General features: G+C 33.3%; 1 protein-coding gene across 2 annotated transcripts in view; it reads right to left on the reverse strand.

Moving 5' to 3' along the window:
• Positions 1-900: 900 nt before the first annotated feature.
• The window catches only part of LOC129804992 (contactin-2-like), an 89,733-nt gene continuing 76,459 nt past the window's right edge, over positions 901-14,174 (reverse strand). The window contains exons 3-7 of one of the 2 annotated variants that reach the window (XR_008752037.1): positions 12,944-13,154; positions 4,777-4,888; positions 4,511-4,689; positions 1,488-1,855; positions 901-1,406 (exon numbers count right to left, since the gene is read on the reverse strand). Coding sequence is in view for 1 of the 2 variants with exons in the window: in XM_055852793.1 (XP_055708768.1) it covers positions 1,722-1,855; positions 4,511-4,689; positions 4,777-4,888; positions 12,944-13,154 (636 nt within the window). In the remaining variant the exon portion in view is untranslated. Of the gene's footprint in view, positions 1,856-4,510; positions 4,690-4,776; positions 4,889-12,943; positions 13,155-14,174 lie in introns of both variants that reach the window. The other variant, XM_055852793.1, reaches the window with a different exon arrangement.

A 14,174-nucleotide genomic window follows, 5' to 3' on the forward strand; every position in this document is an offset into this window, starting at 1 on the left:
AATCGTAAACACTTAGAACACTGTTTGTAAAATTTTGTTCGTCAGTTGCTCAAATTACGAGAAGTTTATTCGAAAGTATAAACTTTAACGATTTTTGTGTGGATTAATACGATTTACAAGCATTTCCTAAGTCCAAAATAGGAATTCGGAAACATTTACGAAAACTTTTACGAAATATTTCATTCTGTGTATGCTTATACCTGTCCGGACTATTTTTTTTCACTTGAATATCACAAAATATCAATCTCGTTTAACTGAATTTGACTGTAATGGAGTAGAATAGACAGATGCAAATTGTTTAAGAAAGAAAGGAACATGAATTTTGATTTCATGAAATTGTCTTGGTCTAAAAGGTCTACTTAAAGTAATTTTTAAAAAAAAAATCCATTTTTCAAAATGGTAAATATTTCAGATAAAAAGAAATTAAAAGGGTTCTGGACTATATTGAAACCGCAAGATCAGGTTTAAATCTGATCAATTAAGAAATGTATACTAATCAAAATACAATAGTTCGCAACGTTCCGTAGAGAAACTTGTGTCTTTCCGCAAGATGAGTTCAGGAAATTCCATTATTATTTTTTCTTATACAGGAATGGAGTTGTCGGTCCCCTGCCCCGTGGAATCAAGTGCAGTGAAGCTCACTGGATGCAGGTCAAGTTTAAACATCTAAACGCCAGAAAATTTCTGGTGACCTATAGGGCGAATTGAAGTTGAGACACTGGCATCATAGAGAGAATACTTTATCACTTGACCCAGTAAGACCTATCCTGGCCAGGTCTTATTTCCAGCCTATTTCTGTCATGACTTCTGACAAAAGGTCATGACCAATATTGTCTCTATTCATATATATATATATATATATATATATATATATATACATATATATACAGAGCCTAACCTTCTCCTTACTATGTCTCATACTCAAATAATATGGAATTCTAAATGATTTATAAGAAGAAAACTAATTAAAATGGAATATTTTTATATGAGAGTGATCCTACAAAATTCCTTTTCCGATTATTATCTTCAAAAGTGGTGCTCGAAAAATGTACATGTATAAATTCATTGTTGGTATACATTGTAGTTCATCTTTTTAAAATCCTTCATTAAATCTTTGCTGAAGAATTTACCCTTGTATGAGCACCATATTTAGGGGGAGGTTCTTAATGTTATGTTCTACATTGAGCTGCATGCATCATCTTTCACCGTTGTTTGTGGATATATCTTTCATCCTTCATCGTTACACGTGAGATTAGCGTCTCAAGACATGAGGTTATATACACAATTATATAATGCTCCTCTCATTAGCTGTGCCTCCTCATATTAACACTGACGATGAAATGAACTATTTGACTAAAGTATTTCATGTTGGGCTCAGTGTTTGTGCACAAACGCTTTTCCATGTGCTGCAATAAAGTGTTAAATGGAAGAGCGGTATATGTACCCGTCTTTAACCCAATGTTTATGCATACGGATTAGCTTTATACCTCGCAACATCCTCTTCACCAAACACTGCCTCTTCCATCATAAATCCACCAAATTCTTTTATCATCTAAAATATTTTCCTACACCAAAATATTTTCCAAAAAAGGAAATACACCATGTCTTTTTTCTCATCATTTCCTCTTTTACAACATCGAAACACTCGTAATAGAGCTTTTTTTCTCTGTACCATCTCCCGGAGGCTTTTTTTTAGCTTGTGAGAAACTCACCGAGTGCTTTCAATTGAGAACACAAATTCTCATCAAAAGCAGGATGAAAATGTGAAGATGGACACGGAAGAACGAAGATGTGGCAAAATTAACCAGGTGATCGATGCTCTTGTTGGGATGCTGCATTGCGGCCGGTTTTTCCCCTGAAGATATAAATCCACAAAAGCCAAATTAATGCACAGATGCGAAAAGGAATATTCATTAGTCTATCAAATGGGAAAAAAGTGTTCAAAAAACGTTATTGCTCGTTTCAGGTTTTGCCTGCATTTCCCGGGAGTTCAGTATTGAGAGTATCAACCTATATCTACTACTACAGATATGACGACGTGCACTTAAATAATTTTTTTTATTAAGCTTTAATTTTTAAGCTCTGGAAAGAGGCATTGTTTTTCTAAGAATGATTGACAAAATCTGTAATAATCTCTAGAATAATACAATTCGTACACCTTTAACTCCAAAAAATGTATTAAGAGTTAACCATTTTCATTAATTTTAATAGTTTAAAGGATTTAAAGTGACGTTCAAAAATTTAATATTTTTCATAGTCAATCTACTGGTGAGTGGAGAATAATTTAACGCTTTATGAGCGAATACTGTAGACTCTCTCTCAAATGGGCATTTGGGGCGAAATGTCATCCGGTTTATCGATAGATTTGGGCATCAAAGCCTTTGTAAATTCCACAAAAAGCGCTCAATTACAAAGAATCACGATAAAATAGAAATAAGAGGAATAACTACAGCGAATTTGAGCAAATTAGCTTCATAATTAAACATGAAAATTGTCAACAAATTTTTTCGCCCCATTGAAAAAGAGCCGATTGAGCGAGAGTCTACTGTAATGGTAAGCAAATGGCGTTCACTTGAGCTCTATAATTCAGGCGAGGATACACGGAGCTTTGGGTCACCTGAATGATCTCGAAATGTCGAAATCGAGCTTGGGCAGAGGTCTGGAAAGCTTCAGAGCCTGCGGAAACAGTTAAAGATAACCAGTCTCAGAAGTGGCAGTGGCTTGTAAAGGCCAGCAGAACTCCTGGGAGTCGTCATCGTACCTGGAAAAGACTAATCTGCCTTTGTCGAAGTGAAGCTGAAGAGTGAGTGCGCCTCAAACATTTGAGTGCGAGTCCGTCGTTCTGTGAACCTGTGGAAATTATTCCATGCGAGACCCTTATCTCGGATGTAGCAGAGGTCTATCCACCTCAAGAATAATTTCTACTAAAAATACGAGGAGTATAGGGACCGCTTAGGGCTCCATTGTCCTTTCAAACATAGGAGAAAAGTGGAGTTAAGGAGAATAAGTAGTCTACAGAAGTATCCAGCTAGACGTTTCGGATAGCCCCTAGGTTCCAGCGAGATAATTAGGCCTTCGTAAAAGCATGGGAAGGACACTAGAAGGTTCTTTCGTACCACCACGGTCTTGTCTGTAACTTTCCCGTCTCAGATCGAATAAATCCCTGGAACTCCCTAAAAACCTAGAACTATTTGATGAGTGGAGTAATTCTCTGTTGAGAATCTCATCGTGTGAATAGAAATCGTTATGAAACACTAAGGAGACGAGCACCTCGTCTCAGGTCAAGCCGGAGAAATCAGAGATAAGAAACTACCAGGTGAAAAGTGCAGTCCTACCCATTGAGAGTGAGTGTCGGATAGACATCGGACATGGAGACCTGCTGATGGGAATTGTCTCATCAGAAGAAGAAGGGTTAGGGACAAAGAGAATACCTTTCAGTCCCAATTTTCTTATTTCCTTTGATCTTAAGTTTTTCGATTAAAAGTAAGCTCTTATGATTTCCCTGACTGTGATTTCCCACTATGCACCCAAAAATTAATCTAAACATAGCTGTAATTCAAATACTAAGTATAGGATGATTATCTCCATATTGATGATAGGAATCGGTCAGGAGTTGAACTTTAGATATAGGAAACACGGATTTTGATCTGAACTTATCCTCCTTTATTACTTTACATATACAACGGACGTTTCGGAGCTTTATGGCTCCTTCCTCAGGTATGCAAGGAACTAGTGGGAACTATGATGGACATCACAATGTTCAGAACGATCGTTTTGACCATTTTCCGTTTTAAAAACAGGACACGTTCTCCAAGTTTTTAAAATATGGGTGCGATGAGTCACATTTATTGAAAAACATCCGTATTTCCTATATCCAAAGTCTCCATATTGTATATAAAAATACTTTTTGCGTTAGGGGAAAGTGCCCATGCTTTGCACGGTATCAAGCTTTATAATGACTAAATTTGTCCTATGTTTTTCAATAAATATGACTCATCGTACCCATATTTTAAAAACTAGAAGAAAGTGTCCTGTTTTTAAAATATAATGCAGAGTCACATTTATTGAAAAACATGAAAAATTTAGTCATTATGAAGCTTGGGACCGTGTAAAGCATGGGCACTTTCCTCTAGAACATACCGTAGCAGGAGTTGAACCAAGTTGAACCCATTGTCATAAAAGTGTCAGTATCAACTGCAACTCTCCAAAAATTTCATCAAAATACATAATTTTATTTCCGGAGCATGATGTTTAATTAATTGATTTTGATGATTTGTTCTTATAACAAACCTCGACGAGCACTACAATGCCTCATCAATATTCTTAAAACGATTTTTTTTCTTCTAATTAATTTCAGATGGGGAGTAGTTAAGCATAAATTCTTTTTGAAATGGGGTCATAAATCTTTTCTGCATATATTAAAAGAATTATAAGCACTTTTATAAGCACAAACGCTTTTTTCTATTTGGTTTAAGTTTATTTCATTAATTGACTTTGAAACATTACTTACCTTTGAGGACATGGACAATCACACTGGCTTGCCTGGCATTGGCAGGTGAACACGTATAATTCCCTCCATGGCGGATGGTTGCGTTTCTCACAGTCAAGACACTAGAAGTGGCATGTTTACTCGATGAGACCGAAACACCGTCGTCATAATCATAATTGACCATTCGAGCATCGTGGTACCTTATATTTTTTTATGCGGCACAATGAAAAACGTCTGTAAGTATTCATAATATTTCGCAGAAATTACAAAAACCACACGATGCTTACCAAAAAACATAGATTGGGCTCTCGGTTGCTCGCTTGAGTTTGCACTCCAATCTGAGTGTTGAGCCTTCGTTTATATGCAAATCAGGCGCCTCAATTATTTCCGCTGCCGCTTCTATGGGTGACAAAATGGATTAGTATGAATTTTGCACGGTGAGACAATTTTTCAAAATTTATTAAAGTTAAATAACACAGCACAATTCTCATGAATAAATTGTGCTTCACAGAAAAAAAAGTGCCAAAGCACCGAGTTTGATGCCCTCGAAAGGCCACTCGAGAGTGGAAAAACTTTCTACAGATGAGAAATTTCTCCCTCTCGAGCTTTTTGCTTGAATATTATCATACAAGTAATATTTTTCCGGATGGATGGTCTGACTCAAACCATCCAGTTTGAGCGAGGATGAATGATATTCATTTCATAATTATAATTTTATGGCTTAAAATTGAGTTACAATCGTGTACAAGTTTCTCTCTGTTCATCACATCTTCTCAAGAATGAAAAACTTTTATACCAAGTCAAAAGTGTTGAAAAAGATGGAAATCTTGTAGAGGTTTAGTGTAAAATTTTAATCCTTCAGGATTTGAGTGTCTCAAGTTTGTACAGATGGCCCTGAGATATGCATAATTTTACAAGAAAATGTCACACTTGCTAAAAACGAAAACTGGGAGGTAAAATGGCACTCATATATTTTGTATATTATTAAAGAAACAAATCATATTAAAAATATAAAGGAACAGTTTTCTTAAACTTAGTTTGAAAATTAATTACAAAAGAATCTTAATGGATTCAGTTTAGTTTAATTCTTCAAATCAATTCAATTCAATTAGGGGAATGTTGGCATGGTTCGCACAGAGTGAACCTTCAAACAACGCAAATTTTCTCTTCGTTTGCAAAGAACTAGTTCGTCAAATCTTAGCTATAAGATATATCATTATTAAGCTCATGAAACGAGATGAGAAATGGTAGGTCAGCTCTTTGCAAACAAAGAGAGAATTTGCATCGTTTGAAGGTGCACTCTGTGCAAACCATGCCTACATTCCCCTATCTTTTAATTAGGAAAGTTTTCCTGAAAGCTTAACTATTTATAACCAAATTTATAAAAATAACTTTTAGTCTAAAATCGGGGTGGGGCGCCGAAATAATATTAACCCTCAATTAATGTCAATGAATAAATTTCGAGTAGGGATTCTTCTCAAATTTATATTAATAGGGGAAAGCTCTTCCAGGCTTCGCACACACTCTGGTTTCGAACACTTCATATTTTTTCCCATATTCCTCTAATAAATCTAACCTATGAAATGCAAATATTATGACGTGTTTGAAGGCAGAGTTTGTGCGAAGCCTGAAAGTTTTCTCATATGTAAAATAATAAAAAATGTTCCTAAGATGGAGATTTTGATCCCAAAGTCTCAAAAATTAGTCTTAAAATTGGTAATAAATCGGTAAATGTATCTTGATGTATGTATCTCAAATATTTTTCAAAAATCTTTTTTATTCAGAAGTTTGTGACACGGCTAAAGCCCAAAAGTAAGAGATTTAAACTTCCGGTCTTCCATGAGTCAATGATTTCATAAGTTTGTAGATTTAAGTCAACATTATCTAGGACAGTATTTTTTTCATTTTCCCACAAACTTCCCTCCTCCCCTTCAAAACCATGTTTTTGGCTTATTTCAGAAACGCTTCCTAGATTTTTTTACTATCGAAAATGCTTTGGAGATCGTCAAGGTGAATATTTCATCCTTAGAGACAGCAATGTTCGAAACACATTTCGATATTGAATTTTCGAATATCAAAGCTCACCGACGTTGGAGCGCCTATTTTCTTAAATTCAGACTTTTTTGAATAATCTTGAAATTTCTAACCTTGCTGCATAGGATTTAATCAGTAATGAATCGGTAAAGTACTCGTAAATGATTTACATTACTCAACTTTACATTTTTATTTGTCCGTAAGCTTCTTGTATTGCTAAAGTATTCTAAAATGTGCTTTTATTAAGTTTTTTTTTTATTTTGGAATGCTTTTTAATTTAATTTACGAAACAATTTAATCGGTAATAAACTATCACGCACGCAATACCAATGCGGAAAGATAATACACGTGAAGCTCTTCTTACTCGCGTGTTCGAGCACTCCGCAAAGCTGGGACACTTTACCATCTCTTTTTTACTCATAACTTATGAAAATTAAACTTTTTTTTAATAAAATTAAAATAGGAGTGGCAAAAGCACCCCAGGCTTTACGAAGTGTTCGAACTCGTTACTTAGATGCAATACCTCAAAAGTACTTTCGCATCATTTACTGTGTACAGATTCTTAACCGATTTAACCGATTCATAAAACACTCAAAAGATCCTTTTAAATAGGAGTATGTTTTTCGAGTAATAGAATTAATTTTTCGGACTAAAGCTGGGTTCTAAACTTATGGGTTCACTATCGGTTCACAACCGACTTATAAATCACTCAAAATATTTCCTTAAATACATCTCAAGTGTAATTTAATTGAATTTCAATTAAAATTTATTTATCCGTTATGAACCGATCCAGTTTTATCGGAAATTCTAATACCTTTCCAACGAGCTCAAATATGACATCACTTCGTTGAGAAATATGCTCTCTACAGACTTTTTAACCATTAACTTTGAAAAATCGTAATTAGAAATGATTCAATGGTATTTTCGTATAAAGACGAAATGTTCCATAACAAATTGTTCAAAAATTGATATCAAAATTCTCTAATATCAATTCCAAAATATTCTAAAATTGATTCAAAATTGTACTAAAATCGATTTTAAAATACTCCAAAATTGATACCTAAATTCAAGGACGAAATTATTTTTTTGTTTTTGTACATCTTTAAAATGTTTTTTTTTTGTTTCTTAAAATATTAAAATATCTCTTCAAAAATAAAAATATCACCGAGTATGAGATAAGGCAATACGGTAATAGAATATTTGCGTAAGTATTGCAATGATAATTCGTAAATTAACGAAATACGGTGAGGCTACGGCTACCATTTTAATATCAATGTGATTCTGCCCTAAAGAGGAAAACTCTTTCGGTTTGTTTGTTAAAACATTCTCTATAAAATTCTTTTTTTTTTCATTTTTCGAGATCTAGAATAAAATTTTTAAGTATTTCTTCATTATATTATAGATTGTCAAAAATGACAACGTTTTTAACCAATACATATATTCTAAGAAAAAAATTGTATGAAAAAATAATTATTTTTACGGAAAGCTACATTGCACTAGCTTTTCCATGATGTAATTTTATTGGAAAAATTCCCAGTAATTTTACTGCATTCTGAAATTTCCTGAACTATTTTAAATACAAAATGATGCAATAAAATAAACAAATTCTGAACTAATTGAGAAAACGAATATATTTATAAGTTAAATATTACATCACAGTTTAAATCATAAAAAACTGCTCAAAAACCGATTTTGAACCGGTTAACCGGTTACAAACCCTTCCAAAATCGGTTAACCATCTATCCTAAAAACCCAGTTATTTGGAATCACTATTTAGGAAATAAGTATTCTTAATATTATATAATATTTTCTGTATTTTTTACAAAAGAAACAAACAATAGGTATATTTTTGAGTTATGATTAGGGATTTTTTGCTGTGGTGAAACTCGTCTGAATATTAAAGGATCAAAAAAAAAGATTTAAAAAAAAATTAAAAGTGAAGAATTAAGAAGTAAAAATCAAGAGGTCTATTTTTCTATTTTTGCAGCTGGTGTAGTATCACAAATTTATTGATATAATTTACAAATATATAGAGTAGAATTCTCGAAATACTCAGAAAGACTATCCTTCTCTCAATACATAAGAAAAATTCCGAAAAATGACACTACTTCCGTCGCTTCCTTCTGAAACTGTTCCACCCCCTCCTAATGTTAATTAACTTTATTAGAGAAGAAAAATTGTTTAAATTCCCGCAATAATGTCACTGTTGCTTACTGTTTATTTTGCATGTGTCTCATAATAGACAGAGCCTTCACCGTCTTATTTCTGAACTATTGACCCCTCGGTGTGACCTCTAATAAATTTTTGGTTTTGGTATCAGGAAAAAACGACCTATGGGCGGGTTTGGTGATTATTTTTTCTGCTAGCGAGATACTTCTAGAGAGAGAGTGTTTTATGGGGGTTTTAGGTAGGATGGCTAGAATGAAGATATTCCCAGGCAAATTATGAAGAGTGAAGAATTTACAGAGTTTCAGCCCAAGTAATACTATGCTCATCCGACCCCATTAAGGAGCACATAATAGCATCATTTCTGGGTAATTAACAATCTCAATTAGTGCTGTAGCTGCGAATCACCATGGCCTACAAGTATTCTAGACCTGATGACTTTTCCACTCATTAAAATAATAATTTATCAGGAGATATGGGCAAAAAAAAAGAGAAGGACTATTTTGATGTCTTCTTCACGATAACTCGTGCTAGAGATTAAACGCACCTCTCTCAAATATAAATTCTTTCGTAGAAATAAGAAGTGCTCTTGAAGATTTATTCACCAGTGCTATATACAATAAATTTGGAATTGTTCTTCTTCGTTGGCAAGGAGTGGATTAATAAATTTCTGAGATATTTCTCACAAAGATATTAAGATTCGTGCACTTAAGTGTACAGAGTTTGCACGAAATGACATTCTGTGACTTTGAAATAAAGTTCTTGGGAAATTATATAAAGAACATCAATTATCATTTTGCTAACAGAATTATTCTTGAGAATACATTTAATTTAAATTATTCTTCTTTAAAACAGATATAGTTGAATTCATTCAATTTCAAAGTTTTGTAAAGGAATAAAAAAGGAAAAGGGTTTAGAACAGAGATACTTGAATTAACTTTAATATTACGAAATGAATTTTGAGGATTTTCTTGTGTGATTGAAGACTTACTATTTAAATACATTATCACTGGGTCAGGTTCATTAAAAGAATATAGGAAAAACATGAAACGTTCGAAGCCAAAGTACATGTGCGAAACTTGAAAGACTCCCATAAACTATTGAAATAGTCAAGATTTTGAACTAAAACACAAATCTCCTTTAAATAATTCTTAATAAGTAATTGTTGATATTTTAGAAATCAGTCTACGCTTTGTAAATTTTGGTTCATATTGTGTCATTTTAAAGCTCAATGAATTTTAATACTCTCTAGGAATACACCTAAAATATTCAAAATTCAAATGAAATTTAATTACAGTACGAAAGATATGTTTTCCCGACAGAGGATACATGTCCGATAGAGCTTAAATTATGAAACCAGAAAACCTCTATTCATACAGAGATTGATGATAAATCTGTAGAAAAAGGTATTTATTCCAACTTCAAATGATACCCTTGTGCGTACACATTTGTATTCAATGGAATATGGCTGTGAGGGCAAAGTGATGGCCTACAAAGGACGGTATACGGCCCATAATTTGAATTTACGTACACTACTCGGACAAAATATAGCCATACATGGTCATTTGAGCATATTAGACAAGTTCATGGTATTCATCTGTCTTGGAAATCATCAACGAACCGTGGAAACGAGTAATTCTCCCCATACTGAACATAATATGGAATTTATGTTGGCATTTGAGGGGTATCCAGATGGCTAAGATGGGTTGAAATACTCAATATTGCAATGCGGTCAAACATGGAAATTGTTGGGAAAAGCCTCTTTAACACACAAATACGCTTGATTAAGTGAATATGTTATTAAAATGAATATATACTACAAGCTGTAGCATAAAAAGGTTATGTGGAAGCTTAGATATGTTTCTGAGGCGTATCCAATGACAATAATTCTCCAGAATGCAAAATTTTACTGTACAATTTACCTTTGATATTCTGCATCACAGAGTTTATTCCTTTCACAAACATACTAAATACTCTCATTTATTTAAAAGTTAGTAATTTGAAACTATACGGAATCTGAATCATTTATTATTTCGCAAAAGAGAAATTTTTGTATTTAAATTCAACATTTCAGAGTTTCTTCAATCATTTTGTTGTTCACATTTATGGCTATTTTAATTATTATCAGGAAGATTTTTATTCATACTCAGAAGTGTTCTTTTGAGAGCATTTCTACGAAACGATTTGAAAATACAAAGTAAGGGTTCGTGTAAGGTAAAGTGCGCTCGAGTCGACCGGTGGTCAATATTTGAATGTTTTAGTGGTGAATTTCTATAAAATTGTCACTGATTCGTATTTATTTATGGAATAATTGACCTATTAATGTTAGATCATACGCCAAATATTAGTGAAAATATAAATAAATTGAATAAATAACTCTCCCGGTCGAATTGAGGAACCGGTCGATTTAAAGGGCACTTTACCCTATGTCACATGGAGCGCTATGATATTTTTAGCTCAAGTTTATTAGTAATTAGGATAGATCAGCAAATTGCAGGTGAGATTCTAAATATGATCCTAATCGGAATGAAGGTAAATTCTGTTTGATGCTTTAGTATTGTAATATTTTTAATTCTCGATTGACACAGACTGGATTTTTTAAAAACTTTTTAGGACTTTAGAAGTTCATTTGGTAGACGCATTATGGCCTGTATATGCAAGAAAAATTTATATAATTTGCTATTATTTAACATTAGAGGGACACTTAGTTTAAACTTTTTAATTTGATTATTCCATAAGGTAGGTCATATCATTTCATACTTTAATTTCGAAGTACAGTGCCCGCTTTGTAATCCGGATGATTGGGGGACAAAATGACAGATGTCTGCTTCAGGTTTTTATTGTAGAATTAGAATAAAAGTTTTAAAGAAGATTAAAAAGACATAATTGGAGAAGTCTATGCAATTATACGTCATTTATTAAACAAAAACATCACAGGATAGTTCCTTTTCATTGCTGAACACACAAGCATACGTAACCTCAAAAGTATTTTAAATGCAACCGTCGTGAGCTTGTCCGGATTACGGCGATCCGGATTAGAAAGCGGGCACTGTATCTAGGGTAGTTTGGTTTTCTTTCTGGGATCTGAAGGAAAATTTTTTCCTTTCCACCTACTCTTCTGGATTTTATCAGAATTTATCTCTTAAATTAAAAGATTCAGGTCTTTCTGTTTTCTATCTTTGGTGTTGATCTCATTTAGTGAGTTACCCGACCAACACAAGGTAAACTATTGCTAACAAAATGCTATAAATAGAAGCATTGTCTATGCTCTTAAACAATAGTTTGATCCAATTGCAGAAAAAGTCCTTAATAAGTACTTAACGAAGGATTTTTTTTTATTGAAAGTGACATATGGTGGCAAATTAAATAGCATGTTAAGCCATCCCGATAGCAAAAGAAAGTGGAAAAAGAATAACAAGCGAAAATTCCTCGGAATTTTCCAGTATTTTTCCTTGAAAAATTCCATACGTTTATTGTTTCTGTCCTATTATTTAATCCTATTCATTCCGTAATCAATGTGCAATATTTCATAAATTTTCCCCATCTTGTTCGAAAATTTAGTATGAAAATTCGAAATTGAATTTGAATTCTTCGAACATCATGACTTTTTGTGCAAATAGAGTTCCATTTACCTTTTTATCCAAGACACTATTGGAGAATCGAAATCTACTTGTGTTTGCACCCAGTGTTTGATAGTTTTATTCGATTATCGTTATTGTTGTAAGTGGCGAAATTAACTCCTTAATTAGGACGTTTAGAGATTATTGATAAAGCCTACAATAGTACCTAAATATGGGCCTAAATTAAAGCCATAACGCTTAGTCCCTCTTACCCTATGACAGACGGGATGTCTGATTAGAGCTATGCTTCCCATATTCACTATAAATTGCCGGGGAAATTTACTATTTTAGTAACCTTTAACAATTTTTCTAGTTTTTGTTACTTTAAGATTTGGATCTTTCACTGCCAGTTTGTCTACTGGAAAAGACCTATAACAAGAATTGAAAGCTCTGGAGAAAGAGTATTTTAATTTGAGTACCGATTAAAAATAATCTCTTTTGATTAAATTTATTTGGTCAATATAATTTCAACATTATTAAAGCACTTGAGAAATGTTCCTGTCTAATCAAAATTGATAATCATCGAATTTCGATAGATAGCCCAACTGGCTGGAGGGTCTGAATTTTAGTTTGTGATATAATTGCCTAATACAATATTGATGAAAATGGTGCCTAGTGGCTAGTATGTACTCACCCACAATCCTCAATTCCACAAATATCGATTGGGGTGGATGTGTGGATATTTGGCACTCATAGTGACCCTCATCCTCCTTCCGGCAGCCTTTTATCCGCAACGCCCAGTTACCCAGATGCCGTGTATGCTCCACCTGGAATCGATCGTCGCTGCTGTAGGTAAGGAGGCCCACAGTCAACAGTTGGAAGTCTTTCCTGCGGAACCAGGAGACCTGCGTGTGCGCGTCAAAATATGAGACACAATTAATTTACACCTGGTGGCCATCTTCGTCGAAGAACTTGCGTGTTATTAGCTGGTAAATGGCAATTCCATTGAATAGGCTATCAATACATTAATTCACTTCCTCAAAATGTATGTTCTCTTGTGAAGGAGTATTAATGACATCCCGCGGGCTCTACGCAAAAATTGAGCATGTGGGAATGGTGGAAATGATAGAGATGAATCAAAGGCTTTCATAATATAATACAAGTGTATATATTTCTTTCATGATCTCTATATACCGCTAGAAATTTCATCAATATGGAATATTTAGATGCGGTTAAAGCAAGGATTTAAGTAGGAGAAGCCTTTCAGGCTTCGAACACTTCATATTTTTGCCCCCTTTAATGTACTAAAAAAAAATAAAGTCAGATCGGTTAGATTCATTAAAGAAATATAGGGAAAGTATAGTGTTCGAAGCAAGAGTATGTGCGAAGCTTGAAAGCCTTCCCCTACATTATGTTGCGCAAGCAGTTTGTTTCAAAATACTCCATAAACTGTGATAAACATTTTTCATATTGTCAGAAACCATTAGACTTTAGTGCACAGTTTGATTATTGGATCAAATATTGGAATTCTAAATAATATTATTAGTTTTAAAATTAAATAAACAGTAAAATTAAATTTTATTATTCCAGTGATGATTAAATAGAAATACTGAAATGAAACCTATTATAATTAAGTAATTTTGCACTTTTAAGATTAATAAAATCCAATTTATTGATCATAACATAAAATTTTATGTTTCACATTTAAATAGCAATTTAGAAAACTATTGAGAGGATTGAGAGGGTCTTTCTATTCAGATTGGTATATAGCTGAATGGTGCGAAAATTGTAGTTTGATAGTTTCGCAAAATTTTTAGATATTCCTGGAAAAATCTGTATGAACTTCCGAAGCCTTTGTGAAGCTTTTAGTTCCAGAAATAAATTTATTTATTTAGAAAGACTTTAAAGTGAGAGACAAATCGAAT

Source organism: Phlebotomus papatasi, chromosome 2 (genome assembly GCF_024763615.1).
Source record: "Phlebotomus papatasi isolate M1 chromosome 2, Ppap_2.1, whole genome shotgun sequence".
Taxonomy (NCBI): domain Eukaryota; kingdom Metazoa; phylum Arthropoda; class Insecta; order Diptera; family Psychodidae; genus Phlebotomus; species Phlebotomus papatasi.